Source organism: Dasypus novemcinctus, chromosome 19, assembly GCF_030445035.2.
Source record: "Dasypus novemcinctus isolate mDasNov1 chromosome 19, mDasNov1.1.hap2, whole genome shotgun sequence".
In the NCBI taxonomy this organism is placed as follows: Eukaryota; Metazoa; Chordata; class Mammalia; order Cingulata; family Dasypodidae; genus Dasypus; species Dasypus novemcinctus.
The window spans coordinates 82,557,473-82,572,984 of record NC_080691.1 but is presented as its reverse complement, the minus strand read 5'-3'; the positions used below and the strand labels follow the sequence as shown (position 1 = coordinate 82,572,984).

Genomic DNA, 15,512 nt, shown 5'->3' with positions numbered 1-15,512 from the left:
GCAAGAGCCCAGGCCTTCTGCTGGGCTGGACATGGCCCGGGCGTGAGGCCATCCCTGGAGGAGCGGCCCCCACCTGCTGGAGCCCGGGCCCCACATCCTCCCCGCTGCGGCCACCCAAGTTCCCCTGGGCTGGGCATCGGGCTGGGCGTGCCTTGGCCGGGTCCAAGTGCCAAGCTCAGGGCGCCCGGAGAATTCAAGTCCCTGTGGCTGCCAGCCGACACAGCAGCCCACGGGGAAGCCGGCAGGGAGGGCCAGGGCACGTGGGGTCGGGCCCACCTGCTTAGGCCAGGCCCGCCCACCCCCTTTCCATCAACTTAGAGATAACGTCCCAGGCGCGCCTTCACCACGCTGGCAGCGTTCCTCCACTTGTGCCACACTCGACGGGCCAGGAGTGGGTCCCAGCCCCCGCCCTGCACCAGGGCTACCCCCACTCCGGCGGCTGACTCAGCACCCACCCCTTGGGCATGGAAACCTCTATGTGCCAGGCCCCCAGCCCCTGCCTCAGTCACAGCACCAGCGTCCAGTGAAAAAAGAGGTATGTTTATTTCAGCACAACAGGCACGCCGACCTGGGCAGGCGGGGAGGCGCCGTCCCCGCCGCTTCACAGCATCTTCCGGCTTCGTACGCTGCGCTTGTGCAGGACACCTGCCGGGCCCCCAGCGGAGGTGCCGCAGGGCCAGGGACGAGAGCCCGGGGCCAGCTTCCAAGTCCCCGCAGGCCAGCAGCAGCAGCTCAAGGCACCGCCGTGGGGTGCGAGCCTGTCCCGTGGGCCCCGGGCACGGGGGCGGGAGGCTTACCGGGGCGTCCTCCAGAACAGGCAGCCCCTGCCCGCCCTCCCAGTCTCGGGCTTTTCAAGCATTTAAGCCACAGGAGGGGGAGGGCCGGGGCAGCAAACCCCTCCCGTGGCAGATGCTGAGGGCGGCCCTGCCCGGAGCTCACGCCTCCCAGCTGCCCAGCTGGAACCTGGCCTCCTCGGAGATGCCGAACTGCTCCAGGGGGTCCTGGGGGGGCGGGCAGCGGCGGTGAGCCCCGGGGCCCTCACGGGCTGGCCGCCCCCGCCCCCGCCCTCCCATCGGCCCCTCGCCCACCTTGCCCGTCATTTTCTGGATCTCGTTCCTGTAGAAGATCAGGCTCCTCCGCATGAACTCGTAGCTAGAGAAGGAAGCCGCTCACAGGGCTGGCCTGCGGCCCGTGCGGGCCCCCGCCCACCCCCGCCCCCCACTGCCCCGCACCTGGCCCTCCGCAGGGCCTCCATCCACTGCTGGCACTGCTCCTCGCTGCAGCACTCGAAGTGGTACTTCCTCTCCGCGTCCTCGAAGAAACCTGCGGAGGGAGCAGCCTTGAGTCCGTCCCCACCCCCCAGGCCACACTGGTCCCTGCTTCCTCTTACCAGGGCTCACGGCTGCCACCTGCGCCCCGGGCCCAGCCCAGGCGCATCTCTTCCTACCCCGGAGACGCGAGGCACAGTGCTCCAGCCCGCACCAAGCCACGCGGCCCGAGCAGAGGTTCCGCCGCCAGCCTTTCTATGCTCAACAACCAAGACTCAAGCAAAACGCAGGGGGCTCCCGTGGGCCACTCACAACACTGCACTCTGGCGCCTTGTGGCCCTGCTCATGGGCCTTCGCCTGCCTGAAGGCCGGCTCCTACGCCCCCTCCTCCAGGCAGCCTTACTGCCTTTACCCCCAGCTCTACCCACACCGAGCTGGGTGAGTCTCTGTTGGGTCCATCTCCCCCTGAAGCCGTGAACCCCTCAAGAAAGGAGCCTGGGGGAGAATCCTGTCTGGTGGCAGCACAGATCCCGACACGGAGGGAGACAAGCACCCAGGCACACCCAGGAGGGCAGGTCCCATGGCGTTCTGGTAGCTGCCAGGGAAGCGGCCTGGGTGGTGTGGTGGTTTCCTGGCATGCCATCCCTTCCGCCCCGTGATTACGGTCTGGGCTGGGCAGGGGAGAGCAAAGTCCAGGGCCAGGCAAGGGAAGGAGGTGGGGAGGGGCCCAGCCTGACACGGTCACCGCCCCAGACAGCAGGACCTTGAACCGCCCAGAGATTAAAAAGTACTTTGTTTCTGGGGCAGGGGTAGCGTCGGGCGGAGGAGACAGCTGGGGCCTCGGGTGCCTGGGGAGGGGGCAGTGGGCAGCCCTCGTCCCCCAGTCCCACTCACTGATGGAGAAGCCGCTGGGCTCTTCCTTGGTGACTCTGCAGTGCTCCAGTAACAAGGCTCCGATGGGCTGGAGGACAGGTGGAGGGGCAGATGCGGGGGGGCCGGCCAGGACCTCGCCCCCTTCTAAAACAGCTCGCACCTTCCCTGGCCTCAGCCAAGGGGCGGGCCCGGGAGGAAAGGAAGGCGGACCGCTGCAGACGAGTTTCGCCGAGCCAAGCCGAGGCACCCCCGGGCCGGACGACCTGGGGGGACGGAGAGGCCGGGGGCGCGGGGCAGTCCCCCTCGCACCCCTGCCCAGGGCCCCCCGCCTTTCCGGGGACGGCGCCCCTACCTCGGCCTCGTCCGTCCGGAAATAGAAGAGGAAATTTACCACCAGCTTCACCAGCCGCCGCTTCACCACTGCGGGCACAGGGCGGGCTCAGGCAGGCGGCCCAGGAGCCAGCCCCGCGCCCGAGGACCCCGTTAAGCCGGGCCCCCCCGAAGTCCGGAAACCGCACGCCCCAGCCTCTCGGGTCCCGCTCACCGCTGCCTTTCTTCGGACCCCGCATGCCCAGCTCGGCCGCCAAGTCGGCCGGCTGCCGGGACAGCGCCTGCAGCTCCTTCTCGTTGTAGCGCATGGCGCCGCCGGGAGGGAGAACGCGGAACCGGGCACACGCCCTCCCGGCCGCCGTCCCCTCTCCCGCCGCGGCCGTCGCCAAAAAAGTCTCAACGCGCAGTCCCGGAAGCGCTGCCGCAGCCTGTGCGCCTGCGCGCTCCCGGCGAGGCCTGCCTGTCAATAACCGGCGCTTGGCGCAAGGGTCCGGAGTCGAGAGGCTCGTAGGGAAGATGAACGGTCGTTAGATAGGCCTAGAATAAATGACTTGGGGTGAAAACGGGGGAACCACCACGCGATGGGTAGCGCCGTTCACTAGGGCGGGAGGGGACGAGTCTAAGCGCGCCCTCCCTGAAAAGGCGGGGCCTTGTTGTGCGCACGCGCACTGCTGCTTCCGGCCTTCCCAACCTGCCCTCTCTCGGGCTTCGGGAGTGGCTGACGCGCCAGCTAAGCGGGCCGGGCATGCGCACAAGGGAGGACCGGCCCCGATTTTCCCCGGAAGTGCTTTGTTTGCCCGCGACGCGCGCGTGCGGGCGGAATCTTGGCGGCGACTGAAAAGAGGCGAGGGCGGCGCGGCCGGGGACTCGGGTGAGGAGCGGTGCGGGGCGCGGGTGGTGGTCCTGGGCTTCCCCGGAGGAGGGGGCGGATGCAGGGGGGGCGGCGCCTGTACGGGCCGCGCGGCCCCGTGGTGTCCCCCGGGCTCCGCCGGCGGGCCTGAGGCGGCGCGGCGCCGTGGTGGGCCAGTCGCCCCTGCCGCCTTCCCGCTCTCCCTCGGAAGGCCCGTGGGGGGGTCCGCGGGCTCACGGTCGTCGCTGTAGGAGTGGTGGCGGGCGCGCCCCGGAGCACCGAGCTCTGCTGGGAGCTAGTTATCCTTCGGCTGCCTGGCTTTGGGATCTCGGCGTTGGGGGGGGGGGGCTCTGTGCGCCTCAGTTCCCGTAACCGTAAAACGGGGCCTCCGGACCCAATTAAATAGGGTTCTGTCGGTAAAGCGTTTCGCCCCCGCCGAGGGCACCCAAAAAATGAGAGCTGGCGCCGCTGAGCGGAGGAGCCCCGGTGTCACCTGATGCCTCCCGTCTCCCCTAGGCAGGCGGAAGAACCGGGAGAAACTCTGAAAACGGGTGCCAGGTTGAGGAAATGGCGGCTTTTTTGATGAAAAAAACCCCAGAGAGCACCTCACTTAAAGGCGTGCGCCGTGTTACCTTGATAAATAACATGCTGCTTTCTTCCTTTAAGCAGTTTTATTCACACGCCGTACAACCCCTTCAAAGTGTACCATAATTGGCTCTCAGTTTAATCAAAGAGTTGTGTTTTCATCACGCAGTTTATTTTAGAACGTTTTCATTACTCCAAAAAGGAAAAACCCCGTGCCCCTTACGCCCGCACCCGTTATTGCCGCTTAGCATTGGTGTGATACCTTTGTTACAATTAATGGAAGAATATTAAAATACTGTTGTCGACTCTGGTCCGCACGCTTCTTTCTTGGTGTATAAGTTTTAGAGCTAAGCGGGGAGCTGGTGTAGCGCAGCGATTGGAGCACGGGCTTCCCGCGAACAAGATCCTGGGGTCAGTCCCCGGCCTTGGTACCTCGAAAGATAAAACTAAAAATAAAAGCTAGACCTAATGGGCTGATTTCCTGCCCACCCCGCCTTCCCTGTCCACATAAAGGTGATTCCGTCACAAGTTTTAGCCAGACCTGGAGTCTCGTTTTCTAGGGCTGGAAGTGTTGTTTGCTGCTAATCTGTGCCTTCTTCCGAGACTACTTTCCTCCTCTTCCTAGGTGCCCGATTGTCTTTGAACCTGTTGTCAGTTTCTTCCTCAAAACTTTTCGCAACTTGTGCTCCTATTAGTTATATTTTCCATGAGTTCAAACAAGCTGATTCCTTTTTCCCCACTCTGGAGACGCGCAGACCTTCCCCCTTCTCCGCTTCGTACTGGCTGCTTCTAGCCTCGCAGCAGAGCTCTTCTCCGGCGTGGGCTTCTGTTTGGGGCCCAAGCCTGTCTTTCTATCCTTCATTCCAAGAGAACACATCTCCTGGGAGCTGCTGCAGAAATAAACTCACTTTTGATTGTCTGGAAATGGCTTCATTTGGCCCCACCCGTAATTAGAGTTTGGCTGGGATAAAATTCTGCTTTGGAAATCAGTTTTCTAATTGCTCAGAATTGTGAAGGCATTGCTATGACCAGTTGTCTTTTTTTCTGGTAGAAGCTTAATATTTTCCCTTCATCCTTGGGGTTTAAATTTTCACAATCCATTTACTGGGGGTCTTGTAAAATTCGTTGATCTGGGCATTTGGTGGGTGGCTCGTTTCTATCTGTAGAACTTGGTCCTTCAGTCCTGGGAAATTTACTTGGGTAATATTTTCATGTTATTTCTTTGAAAATTATCTCCTGTACGTTCTGCTTTATTTTCATTTCTTGCTCTTTGGAATTTCATCTGTTCGCTTTTCTCATTTTCTTTGAACAAGTCAGTTTTATTGATATATAAATATTAATAAAGCATACAATTTATCCAAACTACTGTCAGTGGTATTTGATATAATTACGTAGGTCTGCTACTTATGTCAATTGTTGTTACAGCATTTTCAGTATTTCAATAATAATAAGAAAAAACAAACAAAATTCTTCGTCTCTCAATTTCTCTGTTATCTTCTGTACATTCTGTTTTGTTTTCACTTCTTGCTCTTTGGAATTTCATTTAAGTTCACTTTTTCTCATTAAAAAAAATTTTTTGTTCTTTGAAGAGATTTGATTGCTTGACTCTTCACCTTGGAAGACTCATCCTGTTTATTACTTTTCAGGTGTTCTGATTTGTTTTTTCTCTTTTTCTAAGCTTTTTTATTAGGAAAGTTATGAGTTTACAGGAAAAAAAAAACATGCAAAAATACAGGGTTCCCACATGCTAGTCTATTAGTAACACCTTGCATTGGTGTGGAACATTTGTTAAAACTGACGACAGCACATTTATTTACTTGTACCCTTAATTGTAGTCCATGGCTTAATTTACACTTCACTGTGTTGTGCAGTTTCTTGGATATTTTTAATTTATATTCCAGTAATATATATACAACTTAACAGTTCCCCTTTAACCACATTCAAATTTGCTGCCATCACTACCAACCATTACCAGAACGTTTCCATCATCCCAAAGAGAGAAACTGTGCTTTTTAAGCCTTAACTTTCCCTATCCCCACCCACCCTGTCCCCTGGTAATGTATATTAGATTCTACTCCTAGGAGTTTCTTTAATCTAACGATTTCAGTTTCCTATCAGTAAGATCATTCAGTGTTTGTCCCATTCAGTGTTTGTCCTTTTGTGCCTGACCTTTTACTTTTTTTTTAAGTTACTGGTTTTTTGTTTGTTTTTTTTACTGAAGTGAAAGTAAAGTAACATACATTTAACCTCTTTAAGGGGCAGTTCAGAGGCGCTTAGTGCATTCCCAAGGCCACCTTCCCCGCCCTGCAAGCCCTGCCAGCCCAGCCGTAGCCAGGACTTAACCCCGTCCTCCCAGCCCTCGCCTGGCAGCCGCTGACCCCTTTCTGTCTCTGTGGATTTGCCTCTTGTGGACATTTCTTGTCAGTGGAGTCACAGAGTCTGCAACCTTTTGCATCCAGTTCCTGTCTGGAAGTGTTTCTAAGAGTCACCTGAGCTGTGCCTTGCAGCAGAGCTCCACTTCTCTTCCTGGCTGAACAGTGCTCCGTTTTATGGACAGAGCTCATCTGTTTATCCCCTCACCTGTGGTGCGCCTTTGGGCTACTGCTTTTTGGCTATTCCGGATGTTGCTGCTGTAGATACTCCTGGTACAGGTTTCTGTGTGGGCGTGTCTCCAGTCCTGGAGGTAGACCAGGAGGGGAGTTACGGGGTCACAGGGTCGAACTGCCGCTTCCAGAGCAGCTGCAGCACTGCACGACCCGCCAGCAGCCTGGGAGCGCCCCGGCTCCTTTACGGTGCTGCACGCATCCTTGGTGTGGAGTGCCGGCTCGCTGTGGCTGCCATTTCTATGTCTTTGATGATGTTGAGCATCCTGTCGTTGCTTGTTGGCCATTTGTGTATTTTTGGAACACTTAGTTTTCAGATCCTTTGCCCATTTTTAAATTGGATGGTTTGTCCTTTTGTTAAGTTTTAAAAGTTCTTTATTTTGAGTTACTAAATCCTGATCTAATATGGGATATGCAGGTTTTTTGTCCCATTCTCTAGGTTGTATGTTCACTTTTCGGATAATGTGCTTTGACGTACAGAAGTTTTTAATTTCAGTGAAGTTTGATTTCTTTGTTTTGCCTTGTGTTACTGATGCTTTTGGTGTCATATTTCAGCTCCACTGCCTGATCCGAGGCCAAAAAGATTTACCCCATGCTTGCCTCCAGAAGTGTTAGAGTCCCAGCTTTTATATTTGTCATTTATCCAATCGAATAATAGCACAGTTAGTTTCACTTTCTTCTTTTCCACGTGACTGTCCAGGTGTCCTACCACCATTTTTGTTGAAGGACAGTTCTTTCCCCACTGCATGGACTTGGCACCTTGCTGAAGATGAGCTGGCTCTAGATGTGCGGGTCTCTTTCTAGACTCTTACCTTTGTTCCGTTGGTCACTTTGCTTGTCCTTATGCCAGTGCCACACTGTTTGTGTTACTGTAACTTTGTTGTAAGTTTTCAAATAAGGAAGTCTGAGATCTCCTGTTTTATTTTCCTTTTTTAAAACTGTTTGGGTCCCTTGCCGTTCCATATGAAATTTGAGGATTGGCTTTTCCATTTCTGTAAAATAAAAATTTTAAAAAAGGCTATTGAGATTTTGGAAGGGTTTGGGTGACTCTGTAGATGTCTTTGGAGAGCTTTGCCATGTCTTCCATCGTCAGGTTTCAGTCGACCTGTTCGTATCTGGCACCCGCTCTAGTGTCTTCCCTGGAGCTGAGGAGGGCGCTAGCACCTTTCACTGAGGTTTCCGTCAGGTTTCCTTTCCCCTCCGACAGGGCACCTCGGCTGTTGTGTGTGTTTATATACGTAGGTGCGGGTTCTTTCCCTCCTCTCAGGAGGCTCCGGGATCGAGCCCAGGACCTCACGCGTGGGAGGCAGGCAGTCAACCCCTGCGTGTATTGTAAAATCACCAGGTCAGCAGCCCTGTGCCGGAGCAGTGCTTCCATCACGTGAGCCTCATCCTGAGGGGCCCGGGGAGGAGCTGGGGTGCAAGGAACCCCAGACGTCTGCATCCGGGAACACCTTGTCTGGGCTCTTCGTCGAGAAGAGGCCCCTCTGCTCTGCGCCCGGGCGGGGCCTGCCCTCTGAAGCCCTGTGCTGGGGACAGCTGGGCTCCCTGGTCCTGAGCTGCTCTGCCTCCCTCCATTTCAGTTCTTCAGCGAACGCCATTCTCACATGCGCAGGGCGGGGTCCTGGAACCCCACCTTCCGCCCAGAGGTCGGGCGCCCTCCCGCCTGCACCCTGGCCTCACCCCTTGCTCCTCCCGGCCTCTGGGCCCCAGTTCCTTCCACGTTCTGCTGGGCAGGTCGCCCCCCTCGCCCATGCCACACTGTGCACCCCAGTTGTGGCATTTCCATCCCAGCATCCGCCAGCTCAGCTCCCTGTCCCCTCTCCTTCCAGAAGACAGGGCAGCCCTCGCTGCAGTTGGCTGGGGGTGTTCAGTGGCTGCAAGTCGCGGGTTTGGTTTCGAGTACGCCCAGGGAGAAGCGCTCCTGATCTGAAAGCAGGAGCTGCGCAGTTGAGCGCGAGCGGCCCGCTGCTCTCAGCACGTGCTCTCCGTGGCTCCAGGAGCCCACTCCCAGCCCGTCACTGGCAGCCCGTGGCTTCGTTCTGGCTGGCTGAGATGCACTTGGGCTCATCCCAAAGCTGGTTTGAACTGAGCTTGATTAGCAGTTTGACTTCAAGTCCCTTAGCAGCTCTCCCCAGCCGTTTAGTGATGGAGACATCACTAAAACTTGACGGGAAGTCAGCACGTCCATGTAGCCTGGCCTCTGCGAGCTGCTGACCTTCCCGCCCCCAGAGCTGTGCCTCTCGTCCCGCCACGCCCCTGAGCCCCGTCCTGAGAGGGGTCCCCTGGGGACATCTGTCCTCTGAGTCTTTTCTCACCAGGAATTGTAGTGGGTCCTGAAGGGCCCTGGTCAGGGCTGCGGAGGGGGAGGAGCGGCCGGGCTGACGCCCCGCCCTGGGGTGGCCAGGAGGGGGTGGAAAGGACAGCCGCGGGGAGGATGAGGATGCTTCCTCCCCGTGAAAGTAACAGGCTCCCTGTGGGGAGGGGGAGTGGCGCGTGTGGGCGTCCTGCGTCCCAGCCCCCGTCCAGGGCCCTGCGCACATCCGCAGAGAAGACAAAAGCGCCCTGCGCTTGCTGTGACGTCCCACAGTGGCCGTGGCACGGTGCTGGGTTTTGGTCGCAGCACCCTCCCTCTCGGTGCAGGAACAACCTGCGGGAGGTGGCGGTGTCCTCTCCCCAGGGGGGCTGGCGGTCTCTCAGCCCCCAGGAGAGCACGGCGGCTGGGGGAGACAGGGCAGCGCACAGGGTCTGCCTGTCCAGCAGTCTGCCTGTGGGGGGGTCAGGCTCCGGGGCGGCTGGCACAGAGGGGGAGCCAGGCGGTCTGCCGCCTCCAGGTGCTGTGTCCGGGCCGAGGACGCCCCAGCGGCGGCCCCCACCTTCCGGAACCTGACGGCTCCCTCCCTTTGGCCTCCATAGGTTTCTCCGCAGCGGGTAGAGCACCAGGGCCCTCGCCATGGACTTCCAGCATCGCCCCGGGGGCAAGACCGGGAGTGGAGGGGTGGCCTCCTCCTCGGAGAGCAACCGGGACCGCAGGGAGCGCCTGCGGCAGCTGGCCCTGGAGACCATCGACATCAACAAGGTGGGCGCTGCGGGGGCTTGCCGCGGGGCCTGGGGCGCAGGCCGCCCCGCACCGTGGGGGCCCCGCTGCTTCGGAAGCTCCGCAGCGCCGCGCGGCTCTTCTCAGTCCCCCAGCCGCCTGTGCACACGTGCGGACCCCTTCCCAGGCCCTCCCGCCCGGCGCCCCAGAGCGCCACACCTGTGAGCGGGGACAGGACGGAGCAGCACTCGCTGCGGTGTCACCCCAGAGCTCAGCCGTGAGGTTCACCCCAGCGCGGAAGGTTTCTGTTCAGCACGCAGGGCTGTTTTAATTAGCCAGAGGGCCCCGGGTTTCGTATGGAGTGCAGCCGAAAGGCGCCGCTGTACTTCAGCTGGCGCGGAGCTGGGGGGAAACCAGGCCCCTCCGCCCTCGGCTCGGTCTCATTCGGGCGCGGCTCGTTCTCTGGGTGCGGCCATCTCACGGAGTGTCCCCTCTCTCCAGGACCCATATTTCATGAAAAACCACCTGGGCTCGTACGAGTGCAAGCTCTGCCTGACGCTTCACAACAACGAGGTGCGTGCCTTCCGCTCGCGGCCGCGTGGGCTGCTGGCGGCGCGACACGGCGCTCTGGGCAGCGCCCCGGGGGCGGCCCTGACCTCCCTCGGCAGCTCTTACTAAGCACCAGGGAGGACGGAGGGCGCGCTGGCCTGGGCCCCAGAGCCGGCGGCGAGCCTGCGGGAGCGTCCGCTCCGAATAGGAGACTCCGCGCTGCCGGTGAACACGGAGGCCCGCTCCTGTCCCCAGCCGTGGTCTCCACACGCGCCCAGGGCTGCCACGCTCGGGGACTCACCCCGACTCTTCCTGGTCCTTTTTTTTTTTTTTTTAATACTGTGGGCTCACACAAAGGTTTAGCTGTGAACAAAAGCCGCCGTGGGAGCAGCGGAGCACCTTGTGTGAGCTGCCCATAAGTAGCAGGCGCGCGTCGCTGGGCAGCTTGGTTCATCCTGACGAGGGACCGTAGCTCTAGATCCTCTCTGCGCTGCTCTCAGTGAGCGCGTAGATTTTGTTGCTCTTTTTCCCCGTAGTTGGACGTGTCACTTGTCTCAGTTGGCTTGTAGCCACGCATAGTGCAGAAACGAGCAGTCTCGTTTCCCGGGCGTCCGCCCTCGGCACAGCTGGCATCGGCGCCACATCTTCTTGGGGGCCGTCCTGGCACTGTGGCGCCTGGAGCAGCCTCCCTGGTCCCCCCTCTTGAGGCCAGGAGCCCCCACCCCAGTCGTGACCACCCCAAATGGCTCTGGGCACCATCAAGTGAGCTTGGAGGCAGAGTGACTCCCGGCCAAGCCCCCCCGCACACGCACCATCCTGTGCCTTTTGGGGGCGGGGGCTCTAGCCTGTGGTCACGTGTGACTCGCTGGGGCACACGACTGCTGGTTCCTGATCCGCCAGACGTTGCCAGGGAGCTGTGTGCGGTCCAGCTGACTGGCCGCCCCCAGTGTGCAGGAGCGCCGCTTTCCAGCAGTGCCGGTCCCTGGCGCTTTGGGGACGTTGACGCCCTCTGGCTCTCCTTGCACTTCCCATTAGTGCAGATCCGCTGGCACGAGCCCCACATGGTCTCTCGACCCGTGTCTTGCTCGTTTCCTCGGCAGCCGCCAGGTGCCTGCCTTGCGTCATGCCCAGGGGGTTGAGGCACGGCCCGGTGCCCGGTCCCCTTGTCATCTGAGCCACCCCCCAGCGCCGTCTGCTGGGAGGGTGGAGGTTGAGCGCCCCTGTTTCGTGGCTGGCCAGCTGAGGTGGCCTCTGTCTCGCTCCAGGGCAGCTACCTGGCGCACACCCAAGGGAAGAAGCACCAGACGAACTTGTGAGTACCTGGGACCCTTCCTGGTGCGCGAGGGCTCGGCCCGGGGTGGGTGGCTGTGGCCGGGTGGGAGGAGGGACGCAGCACCGCCTGTGCGGAGAGCAAGCCCACCCCCCACCCCCACCCCTGCCACGAGAGCGCAGTGGCGAGCGAGAGAAGGCAGGCGCCTTCAGGGCCTGGCAGGAACTGCGGGGGACAGTGAGGGGCTCCCCGCCCCTTTCCTTGGGCCGCGCCTGTTCCCACCCTGCCTTCCCTCAAGCCCAGGACCCCACCCCAACTGCCTGGGCCTCGTCCCCTAACTTCAGATGAGCTCCCCTGGTGACCGAGGTCGGCTCACAGCCAGCAGGCGGCTGTGGCCTTGAGCCCCAGCGGCGCAGCCTGCCCGGCAGCCACAGCATGTCCCTCCCGCCCGCAGGGCCCGGCGAGCCGCCAAGGAGGCCAAGGAGGCCCCCGCCCAGCCGGCGCCGGAGAAGGTCAAGGTGGAGGTGAAGAAGTTTGTCAAGATTGGCCGCCCCGGCTACAAAGGTGGGTCTGTCCAGCGGCGGTTGGAGCCCGCTGCCCCCCGCAGCTGCCCCCGGCTTGCGAACGGGCCCGCCGCCCCCCAGCACCGACACCCACAGGCCTCGCAGCTGTTCGGGGCTTGATAACCCGCCGGCAGTGGGTGCCGCCGTCGCACCTGGCCTCCGTGAGTCCCGCACTGTCCTTGGGAGCCGCTGTGCTCGTTTCCTCTCAGGGTCTTTGTGGCCTAAGGCCGGCCTTCCCGGGCCCCAGAGCTGGGGTGGACGCACACCCTGCCCGCCTGCCCCTCTCCTGTCGGGGTGTCGCTGACACTCGCGGCGGGGCTTTAGCTCCACGTGGAGGTCAAGTCCACGGGCGAGAGGGCAGCTTGGGGCCCGCCCCTCTCCTTGGACGTTGCAGCCGGGTGCTGGGCTTTGTTAGATTTCTTCAAACCCTCCCTCCTCCCCCACCTGCCCCCAAAAAGCAAGAGAGGGCAGCTTCCTCCCCATGGGGGAGCAGGGCACGCCTGTCGGACCTGGACCTGGGGTGCCGACCCCTTCCAGAAGCTTCCTGAGGACAGGCGTGCCTCCCGCCACAGGTGACGTAGCAGGGAACGGCTCCTCGTGCTCCAGCACGCGGCAGGCGCTGCCCCTGGGCGCGCGCTCGAATTCCGGAGAGCTGCCGGGGATGAGGTTTTCTCTGGAAGACAGCCGCAGCTCGGAGCAGTCGTGGTGGCCCAGGGCCCCGGCTGTGGTGGTGACGGTAGTGTGGCAGCATCGAGAGAGGAGTGTGAAGCGGCACTTTTTAAAATCTCTTATTTATTTACCCCCCCGCCCCCTGCCGGTGTTGGCACTCGTCATTTTTTAGGAGGCAGCAGGAACTGAGCCCAGGACGCCCGTGTGGAAGGCAGCGCCCAACAGCTTGAGCCACCTCCACTCCCTGCTTATTGGGTTTCCTGTGTGTTTCATTGTTGCGTCATCCCGTTGTATCAGCCCATCGTGTCGGTTTGCTGCCTTGGTCATCGTCTTTAGGACGCGCTGGGAACCGAACCCAGGACCTCTCGTGTCACAGGCAGATGTCCCACTGCCTGAGCCACATCTGCTTCCCTGGCATTTTCTTCTTAAAATCAAAAACAAGGAAGGGCCTTGGTCACCCTTTGAGGTGTTGGAGGTTTTGTTTGGCTGCTCAAGCAAATACTTTGGGGTGGGGGGGGCGTGGCGTAAACGGTGGGACTCGCCCGGCTCGGTGCGGAGCCAGAGATCCAGGTGTCCTCAGGACGATGCTTTCGGGGGCTGCCGCCGGCATCCTGGGCCCTGCCAGGGGGCAAGCAGGGCACACGGGGGACTTCCTGGTCTCCCCTCTCTCTTCGGGGTCCCCTGGCCTCCGCCCTTGCTCTCGGGGCTGGCTTCCTGCCTGAGCTCCCCTCCCCTGGGACTCCCGTCAGGACGGTGCCCCCGGGCTGGGCAGTAGCTGGAGCCGCGCTGCAGAGTCCTCGCCGTGGGCTCACGCACAGGGACGGCCTCAGCCTGTTGTCCCGGGTCCACCCAGCTCCGACCCAGGGGGTGGCGAGGCCAGGGAGAGACCTGCGTGGGAGATGCAGCGCGCGCTGCGCTCCAGCACGTGGGACCTCAGAGAAGGAGGGAAAGCGTCTTAAAACGGCGTGCTAGGCGGGTCCTCGCAGGGCCCCGGGGCAGCCTGGGCAGAAGGCGAGAGGGACCAGATCCCGGGAGGGGCGGCCCAGGGGCCCTGGAGCCCGGTGAAGGCAGGTACGGCCTGGGCGCAGGGCTCCGGCGAGGACACCCCCGGCCTGGCCCCCCGCGCCTCCTGCTGCTCAGAGCCGCTGCCCACTGCAGCCCCGCTCCAACCCAGGAACCTGGAGGCCGGCAGCCCCAGGGCAGCTACCGGAGGGCTCAGCCCCGGGCGCAGAGCTCCACCGGCCGCTCCTGGGTGGGCGAGACCACCCGGGGTCCTGCCTCCTCGGGGCAGCAGGACCTGAGAGCCGCCGTCCTTTGCAGTGACCAAGCAGAGGGAGACGGAGATGGGCCAGCAGAGCCTGCTCTTCCAGGTGAGCCAGGCCTGCCCATCAGGACCGGGAGGGGCCCTGGGTGCCCACACCTGCCGCAGCAGGGCCCACCCTGCCACATCCCCACAGATCGACTACCCGGAGATCGCGGAGGGCATCGTGCCCCGGCACCGCTTCATGTCCGCCTACGAGCAGAGGATCGAGCCCCCCGACAGGCGCTGGCAGTACCTGCTGATGGCCGCGGAGCCCTACGAGACCATCGCCTTCAAGGTAGCAGGCCGCCCTCCAGGCAGGGGCCGGGCAGGGCCGCTGGGCCCAGGAGGAAGTGGGGACCCCAGGGCGGACTGCATCCAGGTTGGGGCTGTCCCCACAGTGAAACGCCCCCAATGTGGGATGGCTGGCAGGGTTGGTGTGGCCGGGCCCCAAAATGAAACACGAGCCGTGGCTTCTCGAGGCCGCGGGATGGGGGTGGGTGCCAAGTCCCGTCCCCTTCCACGGGAAGCCCCTGCGCTGGGGTCCCTGGCACGGCCCATCGCCCCCGCCGCCCTCCCACCAGGTGCCGAGCAGGGAGATCGACAAGGCCGAAGGCAAGTTTTGGACTCACTGGAACAGGGAGACCAAGCAGGTGAGCAGGGCGGGGGGGCTGGCCGCATCCCCGGACCCCCGACGGTCGGGCCTGGGGCTGCGGGGACGGGTGTCCCGGGGGCTCGGGGGCTCGGGCACTGCCTGGGGCGGCACCCATTGAGCCGCCTCCGCCTCGCCCCAGTTTTTCCTCCAGTTCCACTTCAAGATGGAGAAGCCGCCTGCCCCCCCAAGCCTGCCCGCCGGGCCCCCCGGGGTGAAGCGGCCCCCGCCCCCGCTGATGAATGGTCTGCCCCCTCGGCCGCCCCTGCCCGAGTCTCTGCCCCCACCCCCACCAGGAGGCCTGCCCCTGCCACCGATGCCTCCCACCGGGCCTGCCCCCGCCGGGCCCCCAGGACCACCCCAGATGCCCCCGCCGGCCCCTGGGGTCCACCCCCCGGCTCCAGGGGTCCACCCCCCAGCGTCTGCAGTCCATCCCCCAGCCCCAGGGGTCCATCCCCCCGCCCCAGTGGTCCACCCGCCCACTTCTGGGGTCCATCCCCCAGCCCCCGGGGGTCCACCCTCCCCCTTCTGCTGGAGTGCACCCCCAAGCCCCAGGGGCACATCCTCCAGCCCCTGCAGTGCACGCCCAGGCCCCGGGAGTGCACCCCCAGCCTCCCGGGGTCCACCCTCAGGCCCCGGGCGTCCATCCCCAGGCACCAGGCATGCACCCTGCAGCCCCTGGGGTCCACCCCCAGGCCCCGGGCGTCCACCCTCAGGCCCCGGGTGTCCACCCCCAGCCTCCTGGGGTCCACCCAGCAAACCCTGGGGTGCACCCCTCGCCCTTGCCCCCGATGCTGAGGCCGCCCCTCCCCTCCGATGGCCCCGGGAACCTGCCGCCCCCCCCTCCAGCCAACTGAGCAGCCCCTCCCCGCGCAGGGCCGGCCGGCGCCCCGTGGTCCCCTGCCTCTGTACCGGCCTGCTGTGTCCCCAGAGCTCATTAAACTGTGTTGCTGCAGTGGGGTG

At 62.1% G+C, this 15,512-nt stretch overlaps 2 protein-coding genes across 2 annotated transcripts; one reads left to right on the top strand and one right to left on the bottom strand.

Moving 5' to 3' along the window:
• Window positions 1-519: 519 nt before the first annotated feature.
• Window positions 520-2,918, bottom strand: PLEKHJ1 (pleckstrin homology domain containing J1). Its single transcript, XM_004480320.5, has 6 exons — window positions 2,686-2,918; window positions 2,494-2,561; window positions 2,163-2,229; window positions 1,233-1,323; window positions 1,089-1,152; window positions 520-1,001 (listed from the first exon to the last, which is right to left on the bottom strand). The coding sequence occupies exons 1-6, from the start codon at window positions 2,777-2,779 to the stop codon at window positions 936-938; spliced, it is 450 nt and encodes a 149-aa protein (XP_004480377.1). The 5' UTR covers window positions 2,780-2,918; the 3' UTR covers window positions 520-935.
• A 206-nt stretch (window positions 2,919-3,124) lies between these two features.
• Window positions 3,125-15,504, top strand: SF3A2 (splicing factor 3a subunit 2). Its single transcript, XM_058282133.1, is given in 10 exon segments — window positions 3,125-3,342; window positions 9,426-9,588; window positions 10,048-10,119; window positions 11,361-11,407; window positions 11,820-11,929; window positions 13,918-13,967; window positions 14,055-14,195; window positions 14,482-14,550; window positions 14,692-15,053; window positions 15,055-15,504. Coding segments are annotated over 9 exon segments (1,329 nt in total). The 5' UTR covers window positions 3,125-3,342; window positions 9,426-9,462; the 3' UTR covers window positions 15,407-15,504.
• Window positions 15,505-15,512: the final 8 nt, after the last annotated feature.

What these genes read in the sequence shown, in the direction of transcription:
- PLEKHJ1 (XM_004480320.5), bottom strand. Translation starts at nt 2,779, where the DNA reads ATGCGCTACAACGAGAAGGAGCTGCAGGCGCTGTCCCGGCAGCCGGCC. An exon ending in GGGTCCGAAGAAAGGCAGCG is followed by an intron (nt 2,562 to 2,685) that starts GTGAGCGGGACC and finishes CTGTGCCCGCAG; the next exon opens with TGGTGAAGCGGCGGCTGGTG. An exon ending in TCCAGAAAATGACGGGCAAG is followed by an intron (nt 1,002 to 1,088) that starts GTGGGCGAGGGG and finishes CCGCCCCCCCAG; the next exon opens with GACCCCCTGGAGCAGTTCGG.